Source organism: Marmota flaviventris, chromosome 12 (genome assembly GCF_047511675.1).
Source record: "Marmota flaviventris isolate mMarFla1 chromosome 12, mMarFla1.hap1, whole genome shotgun sequence".
NCBI lineage: Eukaryota > Metazoa > Chordata > Mammalia > Rodentia > Sciuridae > Marmota > Marmota flaviventris.
In genome coordinates this window covers 27,408,959-27,429,796 of record NC_092509.1, presented here as the reverse complement: position 1 = coordinate 27,429,796, position 20,838 = coordinate 27,408,959, and the positions used below count along the sequence as shown (strand labels likewise).

The 20,838-nt window shown below is 40.3% G+C and overlaps 2 protein-coding genes across 5 annotated transcripts in view; one reads left to right on the top strand and one right to left on the bottom strand.

Moving 5' to 3' along the window:
• Positions 1-2,176, bottom strand: part of Dhtkd1 (dehydrogenase E1 and transketolase domain containing 1) — a 41,816-nt gene extending 39,640 nt beyond the window's left edge. The window contains exon 1 of one of the 2 annotated variants that reach the window (XM_071599803.1): positions 1,846-2,176. In XM_071599803.1, the coding sequence (XP_071455904.1) occupies positions 1,846-2,002 (157 nt within the window). In that variant the 5' untranslated portion in view covers positions 2,003-2,176. The remainder of the gene's footprint in view (positions 1-1,845) is intronic. The other variant, XM_027944885.3, reaches the window with a different exon arrangement.
• Positions 2,177-17,344: 15,168 nt separating this feature from the next.
• Positions 17,345-20,838, top strand: part of Upf2 (UPF2 regulator of nonsense mediated mRNA decay) — a 115,946-nt gene continuing 112,452 nt past the window's right edge. For 2 of the 3 annotated variants that reach the window (XM_027944841.3, XM_071599802.1), the window contains exon 1: positions 17,345-17,434. The gene's annotated coding sequence lies outside the window, so the exon portion shown is untranslated. Of the gene's footprint in view, positions 17,435-18,458; positions 18,537-20,838 lie in introns of all 3 variants that reach the window. The other variant, XM_071599801.1, reaches the window with a different exon arrangement.

The following is a 20,838-nucleotide window of genomic DNA, read 5'->3' as shown; positions in this document are numbered from 1 at the left end:
AATGTACGTGATAAAAATATAAATTCCTGGGCTCAGAATGTAGTTCAGTGGTAGAATACTTGCCTAGCAAGTCCGAGGCTCTCATTTCAACACCCAGCACCACAAAAAGTAAGAACAACAAAAAAATCATATTCTTGGAACTTACTTCAGATCACTGAACTAGAAACTGTGGGAGAAGGAAGGAGTGAAGGCTGAAAACTGGCATTTTAAACATTTAAGTCATTTTGAATGCACATTTAAGTTTGAGAACAATTAATATAAAATTATAGGGGGTTAAAGGTGCAGCTGGGGTCCTGGGTTCAATTGCTAACATTGCCAAAAAAAAGAAAAAGAGCAAAAATTCTAGACACTCAATTTGCAAAGTGAAATAAAATACCTATCATCTTATCTAAATGAAGAGATTAACAATCTAGGGCTGGGGTTGTAGCTCAGTGGTTGACTGCTTGCCTTGCATGTGGGAGGCACTGGGTTTGATTCTTAGCACCACATAAAAAAAATAAATAAAACAAAGCTAAAAAGCTCAATTGACATTAAAAACAAACAAGCAAACAAAAACAATCTAGCCAGGCACAGTCCCTGCAATCACAGCTACTGGAGAGGCTGAGGCAGGAGGACTCCAAGTCCAGTCTGCATAATTTAGCAAAACACTGTCTTTAAATAAAAAGGGCTGGGAATGTGTAGCTCAGTGGTAAAGTGCTCCTGGATTCAATTTCCAGTACCCACCCTCCCCAACACCACACACATACAAAAAAGATTAACAATCTTGTTGACCAAAATGCCTTCCCTAAAGAAATCCCACAAATTGGTCAACAAGATTACACTTAAGAATTGCACTTAAGAATTGAAGTTTATTTTAAGTGCCCCCTAAGGTGAAAATAAGGTGAAGAGCAATATACTTAAGTTTCAGTGTGTGATGTAAGATACAAAGGTCAGGTACTTAGAAGATAAAAAAGATCTTAAACATCAATCTTACATTTGGATAAAAAATGCCAAATGTTTCCTCAAATAATCCATTTGTATTCATCTACTCTGAGGTTGAATACAGATAGAATAACTTTAAAGCATAAACCAAATGCTCAAAATTAGTCTCTTGCATGTAAGCAAGGAACAGAGATTCCAAAAACTGATATTCACATCTACTAATCCATTAAAACCACTAATGAGGGCTAGGAATGTGACTCAGTGGTAGAGTGCTAGCCTCACATGCAAGAAGCCCTGGTTCTATCCCCAGCACCACCACCCTCTTCCCACTTTACCCCACCCCGCAAAAAGAAAGAAAAACAACAATAACAAAATCAACGACATGGTTCTAAATTCAGCAGAGTTTTGAGCTCTGAAATTAAAGTAAAAGTCCAGTTAGATTGGCGACAAATAATAAGTACTGCTGTCATCTAAAACCACTAATGAATTGCCTTATCCCAAGTAGCATAGACATGTACCCGGCACATCCTCAAATGTACCTTATCTTTGGAGAATGCCCTGGAAAAGAATCCTTGGGTCAACTCCAGAGTTGGGGCATATTACAAAGTTTCTTTTCCCACAGACCCGCCTACACAATGAGCTATATTCTCACTCGTTGATGATTCAGGGATGGAGAGGATAAGCCCTCCCTAAACCAGGTGGAACCAACACTGAGACGCTGACTTTAAGGACCCCCAGCTACAGAGGCTAAACGGGGTGGGGGGTGGGGTGATCCCAATACTGACAACACCCATGCCCGCTTCCTCCTGGGCTGCACATGGGCCGACAGCCGGTTCCCTGGTCCTCGAAACACCTTCAAATACACCCCGCCTCAATTCAGGCTGGGAGGCCCCTAGTGTCCCCAGTCCGGGCCCCATCCTCGACCTGCGGGGCGTGCCTGGTTGTCACTGGGCGCCTGGCTCACGGTTTTCCTGGGCCAATAGCCATAGACACCCCTCTCCGTCTGGTAGCCGCGCAGGATGAAGACTGGGCGAGTCCGGCTGAGGATCCTTCTTGCTCTTGCCACAGTGATCGAAGCCATGAGTCCTCCACTCTCAGAAACGGCGTTGGGAGGACACCGGGCAATAGCAGTCCAGAAGAGACAGTGGGTGGATCCGAGGCTAGGGTAGTCCCGGAGCAAGCCACGCGAAAGATTGGAGCCCCGCCCCCAGGACACCGCCCCCACGCCTCATTGGCCAGGGGGCTGGCCCTTCTGAGCCAATCCGGGGCAGCGGCATTAACTGCGCAGCCACGCCCCGAATCGGGGCGGAACTTCAGGGCGATCCCCTGGTGAAGGCCGCCTGGGTTTAGGATCAGGGCGGGGGAAGTATCCTGCAGAGCTTTACTGACTCGCAGTGCAAAACTTGAGGGATCCAAACAACCTGCAGTCTCCCTCAGTAAGCATTCACCCATCACCCCTCTGCTGGAAGCCTCAGAACAGACAGTATGGATTCTCTTACAGAAAGTTCTAAACAAGAATGCAAAATGTAAAGGACTTGAGGAACAGGAAGAACAAATATACCCATTCCTACCCCCCACCTCTGCCAGGTGTTATTTTGACTTGTTTACAGACTCCAACAACCAGGAACATGGAAGAAGAAAAAAATAGGGAAGAGGAAGCCTGTAAGGAAAAGAACAGGAGTTTAAAATAAATAAATAAATAAATAAATAAATAAAAATTGAACGACCAGAGTAGTGTAAAAATATTTGAGGTATTTAAGATTTACATTTGGTCTGTCTCTGAGTTTATCAAGATTTTATCTGACTCACCTTTAACTTTGCCAGTTAAAGCAAAGTTAACTGGGGTAGGGAAGCATTCTTCCCCGCTCAGCAACCAGTCAGTCATGTAACTACACTTCACACTCCTTAGAACACTATCCCTACAAACTCTTCCTCACTTATTCATAACAATATTTCTATGAAGTGCTCTGCTAGATTATAAAAATCAATAAGGTACAGTGCTGTGTTCCCAGTCTAATTGCAAAATAAACTCAATGCACACTGTGATAAATGTTATGATGTGGGCAGACACAGAAGAAGGACATCCAGCATAAGCGGGTGGAAGGGACACTAGACAGGATGAGGGACGAGGAGCTAGGTAAATGTGCAAAGGGCAATTAATGAAGGGCATCCAAATGAAGCCAGAATTAGACAGGCAGTCGGTATACATGGGTAAATTGAGTCAGGTCAGATCAAGGAGGCCAATTTGTGTGACTGTTAAATTGGAGACTGCCTCCAGAGGGAATGAAATGTTAATTCTTCCTTCAGAGCCCTTCCTCCACCCTAATCAAGAACCTGTTCCTGCTCCAACCTGTTGCTAAGGTAACCTGTCCCAGGAATTGCCCCTCCCTACAGGGAGTTATAAAGTTGTTAATTAATGTGTCCAGGGCTGATCCATCCAGCCCTTCCCCCTTCCATCTGCTTCTTACCTTTTGGCCATCCCACTTAGCACCACCTGGGCCTAGTCACTTAAGCAGGAAGGAGAGAGACAAAGGGAAGAAATCAGGAGAACAAAGGAAGCCTAGTACATATAAAAAAAGGCAGAATGCTTCCATTCTTGAGGTACAAGGATATCAGCTATGGCCCCCTTCTCTCTCCCAGGAGGAGTCTATGTTACCCCTTTTTAAATAAACCCTGCTTTATATGCTTGCCTCAGCGTGCTTCTCTAATGTAAAGAAGCAGGACTCCTCATTGATAACCAGTGGTATCACAAGAACACATAAGTCTGAGACTGGCAGTTTCATTTCACATTCCGTTTCATTTGCTTGCTCCATTAGATGAAGATGGATTTTGGGCTTAGGCTACAGAAAAGAATGTGAAGATTTCAAAATCCAATAGTCTTTTCCTTTCATTTGCCAGGTCTGAAGTCAGGATCTTGTATTAGTGTGATTATATATAGACAGCTCTATGTATCTATATTGATACATAGAACTAAATTTCAGTGCTGTGTAGTTGAACAAGCACTCCCTTGAGTATCAGTCTATTAGGTCCTAATGTCATCTTTCCCACTGATTGGCCATATTTCTTTGGAAGGGCACACTTCTGTTTTCCTAGTGATCTATGTCTACTTAAACATGTCTTCTTAACATTTAAAACTTAAAACTTCCTTGAAGTTTTAAATGCTTTTGATTCTAAAAACATTTTTTAAAAATTTTAGTTGTCAATGGATTTTTATTTTATTTATTTATATGTAGTGCGAGAATTGAACTCAGTGCCTCACACATGTTGAAAAACCAGCCTCTACCTCAGAGCAAAGCCTGTCCAAGGAAGGGACATGACCTTTGTCCATGGAAAGACCCACAGAGCACTCCTAGGCACATTCCCACCCTGCTAAGTTGTTTATCTACAAATAACAGGAGAGATCTGCTGCACTAGGTGTCCCTGACTTAGTCAGGCTAGGTGGGGATCCATAGCAACCCCCTAGCAGCCACCAATCAGCATGAGACAGGAAAATACCTGGGATGCCAGATGACCCTCCCAGTAGTTTATGGTGGTTGATAACATGTTGGGAAACCATGTAGTTCAGCACGAACACCCCTCTTGGCTTAAACCAATCACCCCTACCCAACTTGTTCCCGCCAGTGAATGTGCTAATCACGTTTTAGAGTTCTTTTATGATTTTCCTGTGGTGTGTGATGATTTGCTAAGAGATGCTATGATGTATGTGAAGTCCCTGCTTTCCCCAAAGAGTGTATAAAACTGCTGCAAACCCTGGGCTCAGGGCCTCTCCGCGTAACCAGTTGCTGTGTGCGAGGGGAGGACCCAGCTAGCTTGCAATAAACACCTCTTTGTTGCTTTCATCTATCTTGGTCTCTGGTAGTCTTTTGGAGATCCCAAATTCGAGCATAACACAGTTTATCTAGCTGTAAAATGGGATTATAATAGTACCTGCCTAATTGGTTACTGAGATTACATGTAAAACAACAGTGCCTGGTACAGTTAAGTACTAAATGCATATAAACTATTATAATAATTATCATCATTATTTCAAGGTCCCATTTCCAATAGCGGCTCTCAGCATCATTCCTGAGATGTAATGATCTTGAACATGTATGAGGCCTGATGACCAATTCAGGTCATAGGGTTGGCAATTAGCAAATGGCTAAGTAGAAGACTAGGAACATTACAGATATTGGTTTGTCTTACTAATACAGTGTTCAGATGTGTATATACTTACCTTATCAGGCTACACATAGACCTATTTGATTCTACTTTTTGTAGTACTTGGGATCAAACCCAGGACCTCATGTATGCTAGGTAAGTGTTCTATCAAGGTTTATTTTGTTTTTATAGGAAAATTTTCTTGCTGAGGTTCTTTGCTTTTTTTTTAGTGTTGAAATACTAGAATTTATACTTTTGAAACATTTCTTCAACCAGCAACTATCTAAAAAAATTCTCAAATTATCATAATAGGGTATAGATATGCATTATTGATTGTATATATAGCCCCAAATTTACCTATCACCAAAGCTAATTTTATTTTCTTTCCTTACCTTTTTCTATTTTTATTATTAGAAATGTTAAGAAGTATAGGGTATAGTGTATGACAAACTTTAATCCTAGGAGGGTGAAGATAAATTTTGTTCAAATGAATCCTTTAGGTTGGATTCCTCCCTAATTCCTTTAAAAGGGGCTACTTACTTTTCTTTCACGTGGCTAATACCAAGGGTCTTCTTTTTGTTCTTATGATTTTCTCCCCTCTATTGTGAAACTGCTTTGTATGAAACTCTGAGGTTCTATTAATTTAGCAGGTATCTACCATCCAAGGGAACAAGGATCTGCACGCATGGGTCTCCTAGAGTGGCCGCACCTTTGACTGGATTGCTAGCACAGCTTCGATGACACAACTACAATGTGAAAGTTTAATAGTTCTTAGTACTTACAGACTAGCAGAAGATAGGTAAAGGTACACAGCACAGAGGTCAGGGACAGAGAAGGGGACTCATGGGTCAATGCCTTTATTAGGTCCAGGGTGTTATCCAAATTGATTTCCAGCATCGAGCTTTAATTGGTGTGTTGAAAGTAAGCAGATCATGTTCCAGAAGTGGTCACTTTAAGTTCTCAGGCAAGGTCTGAAGGGTTCCTTTAAAGGAAGTAGCGGGAAAAGAGGGTCTAAACTGCTGGAGGGTAAGATGCCTTTAAATTTTTCTCTCTGGACAGGATCTGAAGCCATCCTGGTGGGGTGTGTTTTTGGAAATGGTGTTAAGGGTGACCGAGCATTGCCTCTGGTGTGCAAAAAGTTAAACTTAGGATGCCAAGACAACATGAATTATAAGCACTCACTACAAAAATATATCATAACTGGGGCTGGGGTGTAGCTCAACACTTTCCTAGTATGAACATGATGGCTCAATCTCTAGCACTTAAATAAAATAAAAAGTTATGTAATATTATATATAATATTATAATATCTTATATATAATATATATGTAAGAACATATATACACATACATAGTATAATAATTACCATTGTATTATTTATCTGTTGCTGGGTAGCAAAATATCCCCTAATTTAGTGCCTTGAAACAACAAATATGCATTATTTCTCAGTTTATGTTGGTCAGTAAACTACACAGGTTAGCTTAGGGTTTCTGGCTCAGTCTCCCAGGAGGATGGAATCACTATTGAGATTTCAATTCACTTTAAGATTCAACTGGGAAATAATTGGTCTCCACATTCACTCACATGGCTACTGGCAGGCCTGGGTTCCTGGTTGGCTGTTGGCCGGAAGAGTCCTTCAGTTCCTTGACAATGTGGGCCACACCAAAGGGCACTCAACATGGCAGCTTACTTTCCAAGATTAAGCCATAATCTGATCATTGGTACTAACATCCCATCACCTCTGTGGCATCAGAGAGAAATTAGTACAAAATCCAGCCTTCATTCAAGATGAGAGGACAGGAGGGCATGAACACCTGGAGACAGGCACTGGGTGGTTGAGGGCTGCCTCCCACCCCTTGCGCCAAGTATTGAGTGCGTGAAGGGTGCAATGGGCTTATCCTGTTGACTTGCTTTCATGTACTCACTCACATTCACTCTTCCGCCAGCTGCCCCCACACTCTGCCCTGCCCTGCCCTTTTTCTTCCTTTCCTTCTACTTCTACTGACTCCCTCATCTGTTGTTTTCTTCTTCTAAATTCTGGTTTGCCATCTGTGCTCATTCTCTCAGAAGATACATGTCATGACTAAGACTCCTCAAATTTAGCCCTCTCACTTGTGCTCTCTGAAATCACTAATTAATTCACTCATACTTTCCTTTCCCCTTTCGAAATTCCTACAGCACATACAAGGCAATGCCATTCTACTTAACTTTTTTTCCTCTTACCTCTCGTCTCCCAAAGAATAAAATCTTCATGAGTAAAGATGTTTTTAACTATGTGCAGGTATATTGGGTGCTCTACAAGAGTACTTCTGATTCTAGCATTCTGGAACTCAAGTGACTCATATCCCCTACTGAACAGGGTGGTAGTGATCACACAGCAGAAACACAACTGTTTTTCTTTATTTAGAGTCAATCAATCATAACTTCATCTGATAGGAAGTACCAGGCATTATTTAATAATTATTGACTACCTACTACATAAAAGCACTGTTAAGTGCTTCAGGATGCAGCTGCGAAGAAGCTACAATGTTCCTACCTTCAGGAGCATTCAGTCTCTGTGGGTACACAGAAGTTAAATAATTGCACAATAATGAATTATAATTCTTTTTTTTTTTTTTTAGAAAGAGTTGGGGGGAGAGAGAGAGAGAGAGAGAGAGAGAGAGAGAGAGAGAGAGAGAGAGAGAGAGAGAGAGTTTTTTAATATCTATTTTTTAATTCTCGGCGGACACAACATCTTTGTTTGTATGTGGTGCTGAGGATCGAACCCTGGCCGCACACATGCCAGGCGAGCACACTACCGCTTAAGCCACATCCCCAGCCCCATGAATTATAATTCTAACAGTGCCATGAAGCTAGGCAAGTGCTCTTGTGAATTAACAGTGCAGGATGAAACCAGATAAATAGGGGAATAGACTACCTAGTCTGTGAGATTATATAAACTGAAACTTAAAAATGAAGAAAGTAGGAGTTAGAGAAGCAAAAAGAGCTAAGGATGAATACCTCACAGGCAAAATCAAGTTCTAACTAGTTCCTCATGTTTTCCCATTGACTAGTGAAGGAGGAAGAAGTATAAAACTACCACTTTTTTTTTAAAGCATCTTCTGTCAGTTTTCATTTTGTCTGCTTTAACATTATTTTATCAGTTATAACTATCATGCCAATATATTGTCTTTAAACATTATTGTGGATGCTGTTCCTTTGGAAAATGTCCTTCAGACAAGTGACCCATTCCCTTGCCTCCTTCCTTGCTTTGCTTCTGGAGAGCCTGAATAGAAGCCATTGAATGCAATGGGAACTGTGCATGAGGAATGAACTTGGAAAGCAAAATTCATTTTGGATATTGAGCTACATGTGATGTAGCAGATCTATCATTTGGGTGGTTGAACACACCTTTCTGGAGTTCAGAGGAATGGCAGGGATTAGAGAAGTGAATTTTGACACTTTTCAATGTGTAGATGTCATTGAGGTTCTAGATATGAATGAGACTCTTCTTTCATTTGTGCTATCAGAGGTATTGATATCCTACAACTTAAAATGCTGAACAATTCAAAAGCTTAAAAGCTGGGATGAGAAGAAATTCCAATAAAGGAGAATAAGAAGTAGCTATAGAATTTCTGAAAAAAATGGAGCTTTTGCAGAGAAAATATCCAGGTTCAAATTCTAGTTTTGCCAGTTACAGGATATGTGACCTTGGATCACCTCTTAGTTTTCAGCTGTAAAATGGAAATAATCATGCCTAACTTAGAGAAAGCTAGCATAGGATTGTGGCTAGGTAACTTCTAATCTAAATGACCTGATTCTTAATTTTGGTTTTGCCACTCATTAGCTAGGACCTTGAACAGATTTCCCAACTTCTCTACTCATTTTTCTCATCAGTAAAATGGGCTTAATAATCATTATCTTCAAAACAGGTTTAATGTGAAGATTAAATAATAATGCACATTAAAAGTATAGAATTGTCTTACACATAGTAAATAAACAATGCTAACTATTATTATAGGGCTGTTTTAAAATGAAGAGAGAATGTATAGAACTTGCCACAGAGTACCCAAAAGATAATAGCTATTGTTATTAGCTTACTATTATTATTTTTTAACTCTTTCTTTTTAATATTTATTTTTTAGGTGTAGATGGACACAACGCAATGCCTTTATTTTTATGTGGTGCTGATGATAGAACCCGGGTTCCGCCTATGCTAGGTGAGCGAGCACTCTACCGTTGAGCCACAACCCCAGCCCCAGCTTATTATTATTATTAAACTGATAATGATTGTTGAATGTTACAAAGTGACATCTGTGGTGATTGGATGAAAGCTAGAAAATATAATTAGAATCTAATATCTTTCACAATTAAGGCAATACTTCATAAACTTTATTTGAAAATCTGACATACCAAAAGATTCCCATTAGTCTGAGGTCCATAAGTAACTACTTTTAATTAGAAACCTGTTTGCTTGATCTTGTTGCGTATTTACATTTTATGTCTTTTTCTCATATAATAGACGATGTGAATAAACTCAGTTTGATGACTTCTGAAAAAAAAAAAGTGACATCTGTTTGGATGAGTCTGTCATTAAATAGGAACCAATGCAATGTTCCTTCCTACAGCCTCCAGGGGAAAGTGAGGCAAGTTTAATATGTTATTGTGTCTGTGGTGTAGTACCTTTCAGAAGAAACAAGTTAGAAATGACATCTACTTCTTTCACTTACCTTTGGCAACTGACAAGAGTAAAGCCACTGCAAAAGACTCTGTATTATAACTTTTTTCTTCTATCTCTATTTATCAATGTGACATTATCATTCTGAATAATGAAGACAACTAATTTTGTACATGGATTCTTTTTTTTTTTAATTTTTAAATTTATTTTTTTAGTTTTCGGTGGACACAACATCTTTTTTTTAAGAGAGAGAGAGAGAGAGAGAGAGAGAATTTTTTAATATTTATTTTTTAGTTTTCGGCGGACACAACATCTTTTGTTTTTTTTTGTATGTAGTGCTGAGGATTGAACCCGGGCCGCACGCATGCCAGGCGAGCGCGCTACCGCTTGAGCCACATCCCCAGCCCTGTACATGGATTCTGAAACATTTGGAAGCAATGGTAAATGTCTGAAAATCAGAAAGTTTGAAATTCTGAAATGTAACCTCTATTCATTTTTAAAATGAGGCATCAGATGACAGAGGGTTTACGATGACTAGCCCCGTTCTTCCGTGTTGCCTGTGCTGTGGCTCTAAGACTCTACAGTAGGTCTTTGCTCCCCAGCTTCACCTTTTCTTTGCATTAGCATGGGTCTGGATTTGGCAATACACTGGTCTCACCCAGGCAGTCATTCTTTTTTTAACATTTTTTTCCTTTTGCAATGTTGGGGACTGAAATGCAGGACCTTCAGCACACTAGGTAAGCACTCTACCATAAAGCTACGCCCCCAAACCCAAGCAGATATTCTTGTTTTATCATATGCATTGGTCTTGGTAGAAGTAGATTATATAATCAGGTCTCTTTTTAGTCCTCATTATATCCACAGGGATGTATGCATTGTAATGTGTGTGGTACTCGGTCATATCAGGTGGGGAAAATCCTAGAACAGAGAAGGCAGGAAGTATTACATAAGAGCATGAACTTTGGCATCATAGAGACCTGAACTGAGATTCTATTCAGTAGCTGTTTGATCTTGAACACAATATTTAACTGTGCTGTCTTAGTTTTGTCCCTCTGTAAAAACAGAATTAGCACCAACAATACAATTATTGAGTGGATTAATGCCTGACATACACTAAGATATTTCCATTCAACACTCATTAAAAAGTTGAATTAGCTTTAAAACAGGTCTGGAGTCCTATATTTGGTTTGTTAAGAGTTGATATATTGGGGCTGGAGATGTGGCTCAAGCTGTAGTGTGCTCCCCTGGCATGCATGCGGCCGGGGTTCGATCCTCAGCACCACATACAAAGATGTTGTGTTCGCCGAAAAACTGAAAAATAAATATTAAAAAAAAATTCTCTCTCTCTTAAAAAAAAAAAAGAGTTGATATATTGCTTGGTAAATAAATATGAAACTCCAGGCTATGATTTCCTCTTATACATGTCTGCTTAAGTATCTTTACCAAGAAAGCATTCATTCACTTATTAATCCATTAATATTTTATTAAGTGCCCTTTGGCCCTAGGACACAAAGGTCAATGAAATACAAATCATAGCCTGGAGGAGTTTATAGTTTAAAAAAAAAAAAAAACTTCATTTATAATAAATACACTTTGTGAGGAGATTTATTTCAGGAATGCAAGCAAGGCTAAGTTTTAAGAAATCTACTCATTATATTAATTAAGAAGCTTACAGTTTTATGGCCAAAGACACAAATTATTCTAATGAAGCATAACAAAAGTTATAATATGGTTGATGACAGGCTTTTATGGGGACCTCATTTGATATGTGGAATGGTGGTGATAAAAAATGACTTCCTCTAGTAAATAATCCCTAACCTAACTGGTCTGGAAATGGTCATGGGAGAAAGCACATTCTTGGCAGTCATGATATGCACACATGAAGCCCAGTACATGCAGGCTATCTGTTATGGTTGGAATTTAGACATGCAGGGAAATAGCAGGGAATGAGACTATATGTATAGAAAAGAGCCCATGGATAAGAACTTTTGTGCTAAGAAATGAGTAGTACCCTCTAAGTCAGTGGCTCCAAAAGGGCTTGGCAGAAAGGGAAACTCAATGGCTGGGGCTGTAGCTCAGTGGCAGAGCACTTGCCTAGCATGTGTGAGGCACTGGGTTCAATCCTTAGCACCACGTAAAAATGAAACAAATAAAGGCATGCTGTCCATCAAACAACTACAAAAAAATAAAAAAAGTAAAAAAGGGAAGCTTAAGATGATCCAGTTAGGCAAAAGTATTAGAACTTCTGTTTTACTTATTGTTATCTTTTCTATTTTGGGATATTATAAGGTAAACATTTGTATAGTACTATATATACACACATCATTTTTTTTATTAGTTACACATGACATTACAATGATCTTGGCAATTCATACATTTGAATCAATTGGGGTATAATTTCTCATTTTTCTGATTGTACAGATTGCAGAATCACATTGGTCATAAAGTCACCTATATACATTCAGCAATCATAATTTCTAATCTATTCTGCTGCCCTTCCTATCTCCCCTTCCCCTCCCCACCTCTCCCATTACTTCTCTCTATCCAATCTAATGTGACACACTTTTTTTTTCTTTTTCGCCTCACAACATCATACATGTATTCTGTATAACAATGAGGGTTTCCTTCCATCTTCCGTGCAACTCCCCTTCTTCCTCCTTTTCCCTCCCACCTCTCTTCCCTATTTAGTGGTAATCTTCTTCTCATGCTCTTCCTCCCTATTACACACATCATTTCTATCTGAACATACAACATTGGTTGGAAGTGCATGCCTTCCTCCCATTCCCCTACAGGGATATGAGAGTAAAGAAGTCTGGAGATCATTGCCATAGAAGAGTTGTTAGCAAGGAAGTGAAACAATCTGATTTGTGTTCCAAACAATACTCTCTAAGGTGAGTAGGGGCAAGATTAGATGCAACAGGGAGAGAAATCAAGAGATGGTTGGCAATAGCAGAAGTGAGCTGACATGGGCTGAACTAAGGTTGCAGCAGTAGATAAAAAGGAGGACCTGGTCAAGGTCCTTTTAAGACATATTGACAGCATATGGACAAGGGATGAGGAGTGGGAACTCTGGCTTCAATAACTAAAAGAGTATAAAAAGGGCCCTCAAGTAGACGAATGGATAAAAAATGTGGCATATATACACAATGGAATATTACTCATCAATAAAAGAGAATAAAATCATGGTATTTGCAGGTAAATGGACGGAGTTAAAGAATATAATGCTAAGTGAAGTTAGCCAATCCCCCCAAAAACAAATGCCAAATGTTTTCTCTGATAAAAGGAGGCTGATTCATAGTGGGGTAGGGAGGGGGAGCATGGGAGGAATAGACAAACTCTAGATAGGGCAAAGAGGTGGGAAGGGAAGGGAGGGGGTATGGGGTTAGAAATGATGGTGGAATGAGATGGACATCATTATCCAAAGTACATGTATGAAGACATGAATGGTGTGAATATACTTGTGTACAACCAGAGATATGAAAAATTGTGCTCTATATGTGTAATATGAATTGTAATGCATTCTATTGTCATATATAACAAATTAGAATGAAAAAAATATATATATATAAAAAGGTAGGGGTGGGGGATGAGTGTTAAGTTCAATTTTGGATTTTAGGTCTGAAGTATATATTGAATTTTATACTTTTCATTACAGATGTCCCAGAGCAGGGACTCAGAAACACAGGAGGAAATTCAATAATAAAGACCAATTAGATGGCAGAGTTAGCTTGTCACTACTTCCCCCAAAGAATACTGAGACTAGTTATTCTGTTGGGCAAAAAGTGAAACCAAAAATGAGAACTGATGATTTTATTTGCAAACCTCTGTCAATATCCATTACAATAAATGAGAAACCCCCTAACTTTCTTTTCAATCTTCATTTTTGAAGTTCATTGTCTTGGCACAGATTCCTAATATTTGGATTAAAATGTCTCGTAGTTGCCCTACACAACTAAGCAAAACCCTATGCAACTAAGCAAGACCCTGTCTCTAATGAAGTACAAAAAAAAAAAAAAAAAAAAAAAAAGGAGGGGCCCTGGGTTCAATTCCTGGTACCAAAAACAAAACAACAACAACAAAAAAAAAAACAACTCACAGCTACTGCAGCCCCTCAGGATCAAGCGCATTCTCCTCTCCTAGTGTATGTTAATTGACTAAGGTTTAGGGCTACTTCCTAAATTCTTTGCAACTTTCACTACTGTCACCCACTACTCCCATCCACACTCTCCTCATTTCCCTTTTCTTCCTTCCTCACCCAGTTTAGATTCTATGGTTTTTCATTCTAATCATTCTCTGGCAAACACCTCAATTCCCTTATTGCCTCGCCCCCCCCCCGGTTTTCCTTAAGTACTGGGGATTGAACCCACAGGCACTCCAGCCCAGTTCTTTATTCTTATTACTTATTTTTTATTTTGAGGCAGGGTCTTGCTGAGTTGTAGAGGCTAGCCTCAAATTTACCATCCTCCTGTCTTGGCCTTCAGAACTGCTGGCATTACAGACTTGTGTCATCTTACTCTTCTCTCTCATGGAAAAACCCTCAAAACCCTTTTGGAGAAACAGATTCATGCAAACTGGATGTTTTACTTCAAATTCATGATCACAAAACTCAAATAGCTTCTCAGAAGAGATCTCACTTCTCTTCAAAGTGTCTCAGTTTTCTCCTCTCTTTTCAAACCTTCATTCTCTCCCTCACCTCCTAGCTAATGACTGTGCCTCGAATTTCACCAAAAAATAGGAGTGATCATGAAAGATATCCTTCCTAGACCCTCTCCTAATTTACAAACCAGATTGTATACATGCCCATCATCACTGTCTTAATACAATGTAGAAATGTCCCTGCCTCTACCAATGGCATTCTTTCCGCTTGTACTTAAAATTCCATACCTTCTTGCCACCACAAGGACTTTGCTACTATAGTGGTCTTTTTGCTGTCTCCTACATCATCAATATTTCCCTCTCCATTGAATCATTACCATTAGAAAACATTTTCTACAATACATCTCATATAAAAGATAAAAAATCAAAATCCTAAAAGAAAAAAAAAAGTCCACCCTCACCTCACATTCTTCTACAGTTGTATTTTTCTGCTGCTCTTCTTGATACAATTTCTGAAATATCTTTTTCCATCTCCAACTCAAGTCTTCAGCTACTCCAACCTGGCCCTACTTCAATGACCTGCATTTTGTAAGGTCACTGTTGGTCCCTATGGTGTTAATTTTCCTTGGCTTCTGAACTATCACTCTCTCCTGGTTTTCCTTTTCCTCATTCACTCTCTTGTTTAGAGACCTGACTTCTCTATATTTAGAAGGTTCTCAGGGTTTAGTCCTTGTCCTTTTCTTGATATATTTTCTTTGGTGATCTTACCTATTCTTAATGCTGTAGATGCAAATGGGCCCCAACTTCCTATGCTTCAACATGTCATTTTTTGACTTTACAATGCCATGAATAGAACTGTCAATAGAAACATGTTTCTAATTTTGATCTTTTCCCTGGGCTGCAAAACACAATGTAGTAGTATTGCTGGGCCATGGCAGCTAAATTAGTCACCTGGTAAGAAGGGGGAACACTAGTAGTGTACTTTGTTGCTGTGTTAGGATGTTTGATAGGTTAAATATATTGAATACACTTTTTTACTTATATTCAATTTACAATATGTTTATAAGGCTCTACCTCCATCATATGTCAAGGATCATCTGCATTACTTATGTTGATGATGCTCTTAATTTTCATCTGTCGGACAAAGCTCCCCCATACTCCAGCAGTCCATTTGATATCTCTAGTTGAATAACAAGACCTTCTTGTGAATATGTTTTTTGCAGTAGAGGGGATCTAACCCAGGCCTTGCAGAGTAGCATTGTACTAGTGACTTACATCTTCAGCCCCCTCTTCTTCTCTTTTGATTCCTCCATTCACATAATTTGTTTTTAACATCTAATGAAAGGCAAAGGTTAACTTGATTTAGGATGAGGACTTAATTTACTAATAGTGAAGTAAACCCACTTAAAGTAGTTACACAAAATAAGGAAACTTTGAAAAGAATTTTGGGTGGCTGACACAGGTTTGGTGTTTTTGAACAGCTGTCTTAATCATTTATCCATGAAATATATTAGTGTTCATCTTTCTCTCTTTTGCGACCCTTGAAATGCGTGATCTAGTGATAACCCCCCCCCCAAGCGCCAACACTCAGTTTGAGGGGGGTCATTTGCATGCTAAGAATAAATGGGGGCTGGAGATGTGGCTCAAGCGGTAGCACGCTCGCCTGGCATGCGCGGGGCGCTGGGTTCCATCCTCAGCACCACATAAAATAAAATAAAGATGTTGTGTCCACTGAAAACTGAAAAATAAATATTAAAAAATATTCTCTCTCTCTGTCTCTCCCCGCTCTCTCTCCTCCTCTCTCTTAAAAAAAAAAAAGAATAAATGGGACATAAAACAGTAAATAGAGGCAGAAACAAAGGCTGAATAAAAGGGAATCTAGACCTACCTCAAGTATTTGAGGTTATGTAGCAGCTCATTTTCTGGGCTTGGTTATCCAGTGGGGCGCCCCATGTCAAGCAAGAATGAAGACTAGTTTTGTACCTTTGTTCCTTTGGCTTTGGACCAACCAAAGCCAACCGGTAACAACATCCAACCAAATTATGCTGACAAATCTTAACAGTGTTTCAGATGCACAATTTCAGCAATCGAACAGGAAGTGTGTAGCGTGGAGCAGCTGATATCCATCTTAAAAAGTTGACTTTGGTTCGCATTCGGGAAACAAGACTAACCTTATTTTTTTAACGAGTGAGTTCGTTGTAATTTTTAAAATTCGCTTGCTAGAACACAAGGTACTTCAATTTTTTCTTCATTTTATTTTTAGGTAGAACACCCGAAGCTGCTTCTGGAAATTCCCCTACGGGACTTTCGGAGTCATTTAGGGCACTCATCAATCTAGACCCATATTTTAGCAGTTTCTACCTTCTCCCCCTGCTCCAATTTCCTAAATCTTCAAACCTCTCCCCTTGAATTAGTCCAATCAAACTTTCCCTACTTGAACCTCCACCTTACGGTTCGCATCGGGACACCCCTATGAGAATCACGTGACCAAACTTGTCCTTAACAGCGCTCCGTAATTCTGCTATTCCACCGCTCTTCCTCGCCTCCTGTTAGCCTAGCCCCGCCTCATTCTCGCTACTCCCCGCCACCTGTGAAGTGCCTGCGCTTGCGCATCTCCAATTCAGGCGCTTTCCCTTTCCTGGCGACCAATCCACTTCCTGCCTCCGGTCCTTGGAACACTCCTCCCTTCTGCTGGGGCCCTGGCTGGAGGTGCAGGTATCGGCTGTCCTAACTACTGCCTGATTGAAAAATTCCCTTCGAGTAGGCGATCTGAACTAACTCTTAAGGGAATAACGCCTTTTTGAGACCTTGCTCCAGATATTCCAAACTAAGGCTAAGTGGAGGACCTCGACAAGCCGGAGAATGAATGATCTGGGATGTTTTCTATCCGGCCATAACGCAGACAGCTTCTTCCTTTCCACTTCCCTGCGCCCCGCCCCCACTCGCAGCCCGGCCGCGCTGGTGAGTGGCGGGCGGGAGGGCCGGCGGGCGGAGGGAGGAGGGGGAGCGGAGGGAAGGCGGGCCCTCGGCTGCGAGATAGGTGGGGGGAGGGGAGGGGAGAGCCCGAGTGCTGGAGTTGGTGCTGGGAAACCCGGGGCTAATGTTGACAACAGGCTCGAGGTGAGTCCCGGGGAACCTCCTTCCTCTCCGCTCCAACGATCGTGAGGGAGCGGGGCTAAGGGACACCGGCCTGGACTCCTACTTCCTGAGGGACCCAAGAGGCGACTCGGCACCCCAGCTCTCCGGGGGCGGCGAGCAGTAGAGGCACCGCGGGTCCGGCGTCGCCCTCCTCAGACCTCTTTCCCCGAGGTTCTCATCAACGCGGGAGCCCCGCGGCCCGGGCAGGCGTGAGGGGCGATGGAGGAGGTGCCTGTCCCTCACGCCTGGGCCGGGCCTCGGGGCTGGAGGCGGGGAGCTTGCTGTGGCGGGGCGAAGGTGTTTGGGGGCGTGGAGTAGAGCGAGGGGGAGGTTGGGGAAAGCTCTCTGGGAGTCGCGAGGGAAGCGGGGGCGAGGACGTGGGGAGGGTGCGTGTGGGAGGCTGTGGAGTAGCGAGACCTGCCGGGGAGTCTGCGGTGGTGAGGGAGTGTGGGGCGCGAAGCTTGGGTCGGGGCGAGGATGGCACGCGAAGGTGACTGGATCTCGGTAGGAAGGGGAGTTGTGGCGGGGAAGCGCGTTAGGTGTAGTGAGCCAGAGCGGGGATCCGTGGGAGAGGCGTGTGGAGGGGAAGGGACTTGGGGTGTACTTGGGGCTGGTGGCCATGAGCTGCTTCGTTGACTTCCTTTTAATCGCAGGCGGTTGATTTCCTCGCCTCGCCTTCACTCCAGGGCTCCAGTTCTCTCTGGCTAGTATTGTGGGACTAAGGAAATGATCTCAGGGTGTTGGGTCTCCAGGTTGGCAAAGTCCCCTGCCAGGTTTAGGGGTACACCGGACCTTTGGAGGTTTATAGTGACCGGACCTTTAACTATTATTCTTAAAGAACCTGTACAAGTGATGCATCCAACCAAGTAAAACTGTTACTCATAGTTTTTAGGTTTTCATAAAAATTGGACGAATCATCAGGAAAACCGTTTTTGAACTCTGGTGAAATTCTAAAGATTTTTAATGTCACTTGATGTATTAGGACTTTTTTTTTTTTTTTTTAAAGAATAAAATCAAAGATTGGGAGATACCACATCTGTGCTCTTCTGCCCTTAGAACACTTTGAATAACACAGAATTAAAAGGTAAAACAGTATTTTCTCACTCAAGTATTTTCAGAGCAGTCTGATTGTGATTTCATACATAGTCCATATGTACTTTACAAAAGAATATCTTTAAAAGGGAAACACCACTTTTCTCTGCCCCCCTCTCTCCCGGTACACTCCATTGGTATCTGTTTTATCAGTAAAGTAGTTTTACTTTCTTTTGGAAGTTCAGGGTATATTTAGAAAACCAAATAAAATATACAGCCAGTGCCAGGGCACTATTCTGGGAGCTAGGAAGGTGGTTTTGAAGTATGGTTTCCTTTTAAGGGCTGTCTGAATATAGTTGTATTCAGTAAAATAATTTGTGAGAGCAGATCATTAATCATTTTGATTGAAAGATCATTAATTTTTATCTTGATTTTTAAGATAGAATCTATCTAAAGTTCTAGTTTTTAATGAGAAAAACTTTTGGAAACACTTGATGAAGTAGAGCTTGAATTTATTAAAATAAATTTTAGAATTTTTAAAAATATAAGTTAATGCCCAGTTTAATTTTTTTAAGTTAACATAATGCAAATGTGTACTGATTTGAATCATTTAAAAAAAAAAAATCTTACGGGCAGCCAATATAATGGTAAAGAGCACTGGGCTGCCACTAAATCAGTTGTATATATTCTTGGGCAGATCTCACTGCTGCTGCCTCAATATAAAAATTAAGAATTGGAGTAATAAAATCCAGTAGTCATAAGTTGAAAAGTTTCTCATCTTTTGATGGACTTTTCTATGACCTGTGTGAAAGAGAATTGAAAATGGCCTCTTCATGTTAGCTGCTATATTAGAAATTTAATAACTTTTTAAGGTAAATAGCATTATCTCCATTTTATTGATGAATAATTGGAATTATTAGAAAAGTTGCCCAATTTCTATAGTTAGCAGTTTTCAGAGTTGAGATTCAAATTTAAAGTCTTGACTTTAAAGTGCATGCATGCTGTTTTCAGAAGTTGCATTGCTGCCTGTACATAAACCTTTAGATTTTTTTTAATGTTGTTTAGTTATCAGTGGATTTTTATTTATTTATATATGGTGCTGAGAATAGAGCCCAGTGCCTCACATGTGCTAGGCAAGTGCTCTAGCACTGAGCCACAACCCCAGCCCAAACCTTTAGATTTTTGTCATATTTTGTTCACTGAAATTTAGTTCCAAGTGTACTTTGGAAGTATGTTTTTAATATAAGAATGACGTAATTCAAAGGAGATGCCTGTACCAAGATTTAAGGGTCTTACAGAGAATCTATTCTATCATATTCTAGAGCAGGATATATCTTAATTGGTGAATGACTTCTAGAACTTGTACGTATTTAGAACTTATTAAATAAATGAATATTGTAGAGTCACAAAAATTTGTGACTCCATGGAGCTAATAAATGATTCTTTAAGAACTTGCCAGGTATCAAGGGAATTTCTTAATGTTTTAGAATAATTTCTGATTTAATTTTATCTCTTTAAATTAAGCATAAGTTATAAATTCTAATGCCATTTTTTAAAATTGAGAATTGTAGTTTCTTATAACCCCAGAATGTCACTTGTTGATGTTTCACATCAGAAAATACAAATTCTAGCCAGGCATGGTTGTACACACTTGTAATCCCTGAGACTCTGGAGGCTGAAGCAGGAGGATCCTAAGTTCGACGAAGCCTTGGTAATTTAGACCCAGTCTCAAAAACGGCAGGTGGGTTGCTGATGTAGTAGAGGACCCCTAGGTTCAGTCACCAGTACTGTAAAAACAAAACAACAACAATAAAACACAACCAAATTCTATGTAAACATTATTCTGTTTTGTTTTTTGGACATAATCACTGTTATCCCTAAATAAAATTGTGTTATGACCTGAGACGTTATGTATATACTTTATACTTGTCTGGAGTTGGCCAGGAAGTTGAAAACATGTGAAATAACTGCCTAATCACTATCAAGGACTCTTCCTATGTTTAAGATTCATAATTCTATGATTTGTCATAGTCAGCATCTATGATCAAGTCTTCCATCTCACAATTTGGTACTCTCAGTGTTCTTAACTTTGGTTAAGAGTATGGGTTCAGATTCCAGCTCTGTCACCAGCTGTGAAGGCCTTGGTCAAGTTACTTGGTCAAGTCTCAGTTTACTAATTTATAAGATAGGGAAAACAATAGCCATCTCATAAAGATTTTAGTATTAATTGAGGAAATATATATAATATGTTTAATATGATACCAATGAGTAGCTGTTAGTATTAAATTGTTTGAAAGTGCTTTTTTTTAGGGTATGATATTTTCACATTAAAGATGGGTATTTAATTGAAGATG